The 10,357-nt window shown below is 32.9% G+C and overlaps 1 protein-coding gene across 1 annotated transcript; it reads right to left on the bottom strand.

The window, feature by feature from the left end:
- Positions 1–5,791: 5,791 nt before the first annotated feature.
- On the bottom strand, positions 5,792–9,714 carry LOC143074466 (uncharacterized). The gene is made up of 4 exons (XM_076249912.1): positions 9,425–9,714; positions 8,055–8,165; positions 7,249–7,294; positions 5,792–6,047 (listed from the first exon to the last, which is right to left on the bottom strand). The coding sequence occupies exons 1-4, from the start codon at positions 9,507–9,509 to the stop codon at positions 5,867–5,869; spliced, it is 423 nt and encodes a 140-aa protein (XP_076106027.1). The 5' UTR covers positions 9,510–9,714; the 3' UTR covers positions 5,792–5,866.
- Between the last annotated feature and the right edge of the window lie 643 nt (positions 9,715–10,357).

The raw sequence follows: 10,357 nt of genomic DNA on the forward strand, positions 1-10,357 counted from the left end.
CTGGTATAATATAATTTTCAATTCACATGATATGTTTATTCTGTGGTTTGCCCAGAAGACAGTTTGATCGAAAAAAGTGATCAACTCATTTTTTTTTTTAATTATGGTCAGTCACATCGTAGCTGAGAAATATGTAATATTGTTTCGAAAATAAAGTTACATTAAAATAAAGTTTCAACACCTGAATCAACATTAAAAAAAACTTTTTTATAGACCAAATCTCCATGTTTTTAGAATAAATCTTTGTACAACTTCAAAAATATTATTGTTTTCCTCATCATGCACTGATGATTTCACATGATAATAATGTTTGCATATAATATCTTGGTAGTGAAGAAATTGTTCGTGTCCTGATGAGTCTATAATTATGACATTCTAGCAGATAGTGTTTGCTGCTCTCAACATGCCCACATATATACAGAGGGTGGAAAGAACAAAAAAAATTCTGGAAAAGGTATTAATTTAAGCCAGTGCAATTTAATCCGGAGTCTGGCGTGAAGTACTTGGCCTTTTCTACAACCAGTATTATAATATTTAGGAACTTTCTTAGTATCTCGATTTATCTAATTTTTAAGTGTGAATTTTGATGGATTACATCTAACATCTTGTGGAAGGCTGCTCCATTCACGAATAAAAGATGATAGGAAGGAATTTTGATAAAAAGTAGTTCTACAGTTCATATTTTGAACATTAAATGCCCTTCTACTATCATGATTATAGACTTGATAAAGTTGTTGAGGTACGAGACAACAAAGATAATTAGGAGCTTAATCATGAAAAATTTCGTAAAATTTAATAACTTTATGTCTGGATCTTCTTTCACATAGAGATACCCAACCAGTATCATTATAAAGTTTAGATTTAGAGCATTGTTTAGTGGCACCTGTGACTATATGAGCCGTCTCTATTTGAATGCTCTCTACTTTGTACTTTAAATAATATAGTTATCAAAGGTACCAGGATTATAATTTAGTTCGCCAGATGCGCGTTTCGTCTACATAAGACTCATCAGTGACGCTCATGTCAAAGTATTTATATATCCAAAAATGTACGAAGTTGAAGAGCATTGAGAGCGATCCAAAATTTCAAAAAGTTGTGCCAAATACGGCTACGGTTATCTATTTCTGGGATAAGAAAATCCTTAGCTTTTCGAAAGATTCAAAGTTTTGTAAACAGATAAAAATGACCACATAATTGATATTCATGTCAACACCGAAGTGATGTCTACTGGGCTGGTGATACCCTCGGGGACGAATCGACCACCAGCAGTGGCATCGACCAAGTGGTGTAGATAGTTTTCAAAGGTACCAGAATTATAATTTAGTACGCCAGACGCGCGTTTCGTCTACATAGATTGATATGTTATCCCACACTATATCTGCATATTCGAGAATAGGCCTAATGAAACTGATACATATATAACATGTATAACTTATAACGCGATAACTTAAACTTTAAACTCCTCATAAGATTTAAGCGAGGCGTAGCTTTATCAATAATATAGTTAACATGACTTTCCCCAACAGCTGTTTTCTTGCACAAATAACCCTTAATGTGTATGTTCTTCCACTTCTTGTATCAGTGTAACATTCATATATATATATATTGGTGGATTATGGGTTTATTTTCTCTTTTTCTAGATATGGTCATGGTTTCAGATTTTCTTGGATTAAAATTAACAAGCCATATGTGAATTTTTTTTCTATATCAGAGATCTTTAGTTCAGGCGTAGCTGGTCTGATGTTGCATGATATGTCACAAACAATATCATTTATAAATAATAAAAATAATACAGGGCCTTACATTGAGCCCCGGGGGACGCATGCTTTACTGCTATAAACACCAGATGTCTGTTCTCCTATGACAACCCTTCATATTCTCTTCTTTTGGCTTTAGCAGAGTTTATCATGCTTATAAATCTATGAGCTAGAATGAAATCAAAATTGAGTATATTTTCTGTTATCAAATTGGTACAGTTTGTCACTTCAATATAAATTGTTGTACTTTCTTGATGTTATACATTGTATTGTAACTAAGAAGATGTAGAATATAATTGGTCGTGTGTCAATAAGACTACTCTACGTTCAAGAAACACTTATTAGTCACGCCAACGAACGACAATCACTGAACAACAGGCTCTTGACTAGGACAGGTGCATTGAGCGGCAGTGGATTAATTAAACTTTTTAGATATTAACCGGCACCAACCTTCACTCGCGCTAACCTAAGACGTTAACAGACTCGGTAACCTCAGTTAAGCTTGTGTCATGTCCTGTATACTACGCCTGATCCAGCCATTTAAAACACCCAAACGGTTCCAGTGTTCCACTTGTCCTCATTGATCGCATTAAAAAGGTGTTCCATTCCCTGGACCCCAATAAATAATAATTAAAAAAAACCAAACAAACAAAAAACAGTCATGACGGTCATTATTGGCAATTCTAATATATGACGTTCTTCTTCAGCTTTGGATACAATTAAAGCTTTGTTCTAAGGGAGCTACCATTTGATTTTTATGGGGGGGGGGGGGCTAGGATGAAACATTTTGTCCTGCATTTTTTTTTTAGCTGTAATCTCTGTCCTGCCTTTTTATTTTTCACTCTGTTCGGTCCTGCCTTTTTTTTATAGTTTATCCTGACTTTTTTTTAACTAAATTGTCGTCCTGACTTTTTTTCATTTTAGCTCATAGATTAATAATTGAAATTGCAACGTCAGATGAATTTTGAACAACGCCGGACATCTAAATGGACATATTTGTTGGTGGTGCTCGCTAGGAAATTAAATAAAGACATTATAAAAGTAACTTGAAGTCTAAATATGTCTGTTCCTATTTTAAACTGTCGATTTTTTATAACGTTTTTGGTTCCTAAAATCAAAATGGCGACATTCCAAGCCTGTATTATAGGTACGCTTCAAGTGCATGCTCATTTTAGCATGGGTAGGCATCATTTTAGTCAACATTTAATACCTCGCTCACGCTCATGAAGTATTAAGAAATTGACAAATATAATGCCTACGCATGTTAAAATGAGCAAAGAGCATGACATGAAAGAATTATTTCTTACGTTTATAATCTGTTGCAGCTCACAATGAAATCATCCCTTCGTATTTAACGGATGCCATCACAGGCATTTGTACAGTTTCAATCTATGGTAAGGTCGATTAACCATTCTATTATGTTTGGATAGCTGACCTTCCCATGAATAGAAACAAGTGCCTCTATGTGGGCTTCATCACGAGTTGGTTGACCATTATGAATATTCGTTTCACAGACGTCAAAAGGATGTTTCAATTATCGGAAACTGCACACCCGTCCCTTTACCGCGAATTTTACCTACCGAATTTGACTTACCACCAAGTTTGTACCACGATTGGCCATTGCCACATATGTAGCATATTCTTCTTAACCTTCCGAAGCACCTCAGTGAGGTAACCTCAGTCTTTGATTGGGTTCGTGTTGCTCAGTTAATCTATGTTGTGTGTTATGTACTGTTGTTTTTCTGTCTGTTTGTTTTTGCATTTTTAGCCATGACTTTGTCATTTTATTTTTTACTTATAAGTTTGAATGTACATGAGGTATCTTTCGCCTCTCGTAACAGAATATAAAACTCTATAAATAAAATAGGAAAGAGGTAAACAAAATAGAATATTAGATAATCAAATAAAGTTATTGTTACTGTCACATTGGACACTAATTCATTGTAATTGTCTGCATGCTAGCTTTAGGTTGGGTTCGGATTTGGGCAACATGTGCAACTTTAACATGATAATAAATGATTAACCTGAAACTTCAGTCTAATTAATGTGTTTCTCACTGTAGCTTAATGCTAGTATGACGACTGCACATTTCCCATCTAGCCTTTTTAATGAGCCAGGTACTTAATGATAATGTTATATTTCTTTTATTGGAAATTGGAGGTTTCCGAATATTGTATCTCATTTTTTAGAAATACTCCAGCATTTATAAACTATTCTCTGCTTTGTATAATTTTACAAGTTACAGCACGTAAAAACACGCCATGAAAAAAAATCAAACTGTCGTACCGGTAACACAAAGAAGTAGATCCGGAAAGGGCCGATTTTGGACTCAAATTTCAGATTCATCTAACGAATTGATGGAAAGATTTTGAAGACTTAAGACATTTAAGTGTCTATTTCAGTTGATTCAATTACTGTATGTGAAAAATTTCAACTGATTTAGTCATTAAACACGATCCGATTTAAGCTTAAATATGAAAAATCTATCAAATATGCTAAAAAATGTCACTTTTCAGATGGTTTTTGTCAAAAATGAAAGTGGCCGCATCCTTTTTCATCCTCAACCTTTATATATGTTATGTATTATCCTCAAATACAACTTACATTTCAATATTAAGAATGAGCACGAATGCGGCCACTTTCATTTAAGACGGAAATCGTCTAAAATTTAACTAAAATGCTAAAATTTCGAAGATTTCAGTAATTTAGCATGACTTAATGATACTAGTACCCGATATATATGTGCATTATATCGTCAAAACAGCCCATATTTATGTAGCAGAAACATTCTACTTTCCAATAAATAACTAAATTCAAGTTTAAAGTTTAACAATTTTGTAAAACTGCTATATTTTGGGGCCAAAAAGGGGTCTTACTGGACCTACTCCTTTGTGTCTTTTTTACGTGTAGAATTGTTTTTGTGTTTAGGAACGAACTGGTGAGTCTAGCCGGGCACATTTATAATGATCTTTAATATTTGTACACAGTTAGTTATTGTAATATATGTTGAATTATCACCACTTACAAATCTATGGAAACGTTTGAACGCTTTTAAACATGGTTTAACCTGCCATCTATATAGGCGCCTGTCATAAGCAAGCAAGGAACGTTTGGTTTGTATTATTTCAAAAGTCGTATGTAAATTGTTTTACATTTGCTAGTAATGGTATCTTTTTCACTGCTGAGCTACATGACGGGTGCCTACATGTGGAGCAGGATAAGCATTCAGGGGTAACCGTGATGATCGGCGGTCTGTAGTGGAGTTCGTGTTGCTCGATTTTTATTTTCCGCTGTAGTGTTTTGTAGACTGTAGTTTGTCTTTCTGTCGTTTGTTCGTTGTTTGCCACCCGGCTACGTCTACCTGTATTTTTGTTCATTTGATGAGTTAAGCCTTTTTCAAATGATTTTTATTGTTCGTTCTTATGTTGTACTGTTATTCCACTGTTCTAGGTTAGGGGGAGGGTTGGGATCCCGCTAACATGTTTAACCCCGCCACATTATTTAGGTATGTGCCTGTCCCAAGTCAGGAGCCTGTAATTCAGTGGTTGTCGTTTGTTTATGTGTTACATATTTGTTTTTCGTTCACTTTTTTTATTCAAATAAAGCCGTTAGTTTTCTCGTTTGAATTGTTTTACATTGTCATATCGGGGCCTTTTATAGCTGACTATGCGGGATGTTTTTTGGTCATTGTTGAAGGCCGATAGTTGTTAATGTCTGTGTCATTTTGGTCTCTTATGGACAGTTCTCTCATTGGCAATCATACCACATCTTCTTTTTTATATTTAGCAGTTTCTCTCTGACTATCAAATCTGATGTATATTCAATTATCACCAATAATGAATAGTTACAGTTTATATAGTTCTTATGCAACTAAATGGAAGTGTCTCGTTCTTCAAATACGACCTATGCAGAAATAATTTGTATGAAACTTGTGTATAGTAAACGTCTAAAATGTATATAGAAACAATATAATATAAATATATATAATGTTTTACAATTATAGTACACTTGTTAATAGTTTTCTTTTTATCAATCACACGGATTCCTTAATTTACTTCAAGTACAACCGTTTTAAAACACCTAAACGTTTGGTTTAATAATTTCGTTGACTACTCTAACTCAATGTATTCGTTGGCTATTTCATATTGATTATCATCAGCTGTACTACTATTTCTATCTATATCTATGTCCGAAATTTCCATATAATGTCCCGGATTAGGTTCTTCATATTCGGGATCGGTTCTATGGTATACGTGAGGGGTATTTTCATCCTCTGGTGCTGCATAATATCTACAGGAAATAAGCAAAACTAAAATAAAGCACAAGTTGAAAACGATTGATAATAATATTGAAAGGGTAATTACTTGAGACAAATTGTGAACTTTTTGTATTTATTTATCACATTGTGATTTGGGATAACAGTTAAAAGCGGGCTTTTGTATCGAAACTCTTCTGTTACAACTAATGTCGGCCTTTGCATTATTTTGGCATTTTCATTGTTGGAATTCTTTCTCATTTACATATTTCCAATATATTTTTTTATTCATATGAATGCGTTTGAAAATTTTGTATGATTGCACATTTTCTTAAGGAAGCAAAGTTATTTGCCTTTTTTTTTTTTTTAACTCGAAAGTTGAATAAAGATCTATCAAAATTATGCAAAACATAAAACCAATGTGTGGCCCTGTAATGATAGTCAGTTAGTGAGCTGGTATATGCAGAAAGCGAATCATAAAACAAAACAAAACGCTGCAGCATGTGCATGTTAATATAATTTGTTTGCTGTAGTATATACTTGATAATAAAAAAATAATTATGTTTTCTGTGAGGTACAATCAGGCAAAAATGTTATTTGTGCAAAAATACCAAACGCAATAGTAGAAAACTTGAACCAATTTCGTTGCAGTCTGTTTCTAATATAATATCTCTGCTTAATTTAAGTAATATGATCTAAGCATTCTATTTTAAAACATTGATTTTTAAAGCATTAGCGCTCCCAAATTAACTTGACCTTGTACCGTTTTTGTTAGTTTTTCGTGTTCGTTTTGGACATATTTCACAATGTACCTATATTTTGTTCGAGTTACAGGTGAAGGAAAGTCTAAAAATGAAAACCAAAAACCGGCATGTACATGTATCACTTTTGCTGAGGTATTTCAAAGGAAACAATGATTTTAAGCAGAAAGCGCATGCACCTTAACAAGTAATTTTTTCTTTGTGTTGACTTGGTGACAATACCTAATAAAATCTCAAGGACGTATTCTTGTTTTTATTTATTTATAAATGAGTTACATGCAGTGGTTATGTTTAGCATGCAGGGTAACTTTCTTAATGGGAATACTAAATATACGCAGCCTTTTGGTTAATAAGTAGAGTAACATTTTAAGATATAACTTGATATATTTTTTTAGTTTCAGTGATGAGCGAACAATAGGGTTGGTGGAAACAGCAGATAGGTGAATATTTTTTTATAAAGTCACTTTATACATACATGGCTCGTCTATTATTAGGTTGATATTGTTTAAAATTTGAATCGCCTGAAATAAAAATCATATGCAAATTAAAACTTCAAAATCTGCAGTAGCAAACGAATTTCAAAGGTAAAAAACGCCATTTTAATGAATTCCAACATTCAGGGTATTAGAAATGAAAATTTAATAACTTTTACACATTTATAGAAATAGATACAAGACTGTGTTTCATTACATCTTACATTTTTTTCGTTTAGCCCAAATATATTAGCTGAAATAAGGATGCTATACCAGTAATTAATTGAGGTATCATGTATGTGCCGGGTATTTGGGCGTTATATTAAGCGGAACGCAAAGTAGTCAAGCTGTTTAATCAGACAACATTTCTGAAGAAAATACTTTATATCGGAAAAGCGAGTAGCTACATGGATACATCTTATCATATTCCATTGATTTCAAGATATGATACAAAAAGGAAGCTAACTTATCCATTTGATGAGATTACCCCTAATAGCCTATCTATCAACTGATTTTTACAGTCTGTTCTTATGTTTTACAGTTTGTTTTTATGTTCTTTTTTATATTTGCAATATATTACATGATTTTAGATGGACTCAAATAGATATAGAAAGATGTGGTATGAGTGCCAATGAGACAACTCTCCGTCCAAGTAAATATTTGATAGTAATTAAACCATTATAGGTCAAGGTACGGCCTTCAAGTACAGATCACTAGATAATATGTGTATTACGAGTATGATCATAATGATTTAAGCTAAAAAAATATACATAGTGTGCATCATCGATTAAAGAAACAAAAAACTTACCTATTGTAGATTTTATTTTAATAACAACTGCAATAACACCAGCAGTAAGTACAAACACAATCATACCAGTTAACACAAGTAAGACAAAGAAAAACAGTTGCCCGGGTTTATCTGGAAACAATATGCAAAAATATCATTATTTTCATTTAAAAGAGACATTAAACATATAAGAAGATATTTAGAAAAAACCAACTCAGCCTAAATATCGTACACGTATTAGTGATAATTCAAATGACAAAATCAACTAAGTAAAAAATAAATATCTCGATTGTCATATTCTAGTATGAAGAAGTGGCGTAAACTTGGTTCAGAATATAGAAAGCTAATAAATGTATCTCAGATTTGGTCTTTTACAAGATTACGTTGTTTATCGTATAAAAATTTCAAAAACGTTTGTACATGTACACAGTTTGCTCCCTACTAAAACAATATAAAGAAAAACAAATTAAATTTACTCGGGAAATGATCTTGGTCTGAATATAAAAAAGAAGATGTGGTATGATTGCCAATGAAACAACTCTTCACAAGAGACAAAAATGACACAGAAACTAACATCTATAGGTCCCCATACGGCTTTCAACAATGAACAAAGTCCATTCCGCAAAGTCAGCTATAAAAGTATTTATAATTCATTGGCTTTCAAATCTTTTGGTTCAAGCTTTCCCTATGAAAATTAAACACAGCAAACCGATACGGAATCAGCACCTAAACTATTTTAAAAGTTCCAACTCACTTAGGCAAAATTGACCATACATTGATGGTCTTAAACAATGATGTAAAACAAAACACTATCTAGAGATCAGCAGACTCCCTAACAATTGGATTCCTTGCAGTATACAATAAATAACAATATCTCTCGTAATGTTACCTATTATGTTTTGCGTTGCAATTTGCTATATGGACCAAGACAGTAACAATCAAAACCAAGGAGTAAACAAAGACTCACAAAACCAATGGACATTTACATCAACAGTTATAAATAATAAATAAACAAGAATGTGTCCTCAGTACACGAATGCCCCACTCCCACTATCATTTTCTATGTTCAGTGGACCGTGAAATTTGGGTAAAATCTCTAATTTGGCATTATAATTAGAAAGATCATATCATAGGGAACATGTGTACATGTTTGAAGTCAATTGGACTTTAACTTCATCAAAAACTACCTTGACCAAAAACTTTAACCTGAAGCGGGACAGACGGACGGACGAACGGACGGACGAACGGAAGAACGGACGCACAGACCAGAAAACATAATGCCCCTCTACTATCGTAGGTGGGGCATAAAAACAACACGAACTCCACTAAAAACTGGGAGTGCAATCAGGTGATCTTGATAGAAGGACACATTGTTGTCACAATTTAATTACCTGGTTTCCAGTTGAATGTGGTTCTAACTTGGCCGTATTTATTTGACAGCATAGCAGTATACTTTCCAGGAATGTACTCTTCCATACTCAAATTCGTCGAGTAAACAGTTTGTTGTGTTATTTTCCCATATATTTCAAAAGAAATGTTCTTCTTTATATTGTATATTGAAAATCTTGAAGAATTCGCCAGTAATTTAGTGTATTTGAACCAATTCGGAACATGAGGTGGAGGGTAAGCAAAATAGATTACTGAAAAGGTTGGCAAAGTATCATTATAAGTGTACGATCCAATAATAACAGGTGCCGCTACAAAGAAATAATTTTGAAGATTAATTTCTGCTTGATATTAATTTCTACATGCTGTGATTTAATTGGTGTAGTTGACAGCCTACTTGGTATTTTGTTGTTGTTGTTGTTGTTGTTGTGTATGATGTGTGTATAAAAAGCTAACAGAACAATTGTATCGAGAAAGGATTTTTTCATCAAATAGTCGTCTTTTTTTGGTCAATTCTTAATCATTTTAAGGCCGAAAATAGATGTTAACGATAAGCTAAGTCCTTATACGTTTGATTTCTGATGTATCGAAGTAACCAAGGGAAACAACTTATTTCCAATAAATATGCGAATGAACACAAGCATACAAAATGAATTAAAATAATTTAAAAGCACAAAAAAGTACATACACGATTTTGTAATATACCAGTGGTGTGAATATACAATTTTCTTAGGAAAACTAAAAGTTGTTAAATCCTAGAATCGCCAGAAACTAAATATGCTAAAAATTAAGGAATAACATTGAAACGGATATTTGCGATCATTATTCTATTTACTTTTGATGTTGGGAAATATTTGAATACAGTTACTGTAATGATGTTTTAAATCTGTTTATATACAAACAATATTCAAAAGCAAGCTTTTGGAATTTAAAGAAAC

The sequence above is a fragment of the Mytilus galloprovincialis genome, chromosome 5 (genome assembly GCF_965363235.1).
Source record: "Mytilus galloprovincialis chromosome 5, xbMytGall1.hap1.1, whole genome shotgun sequence".
NCBI lineage: Eukaryota > Metazoa > Mollusca > Bivalvia > Mytilida > Mytilidae > Mytilus > Mytilus galloprovincialis.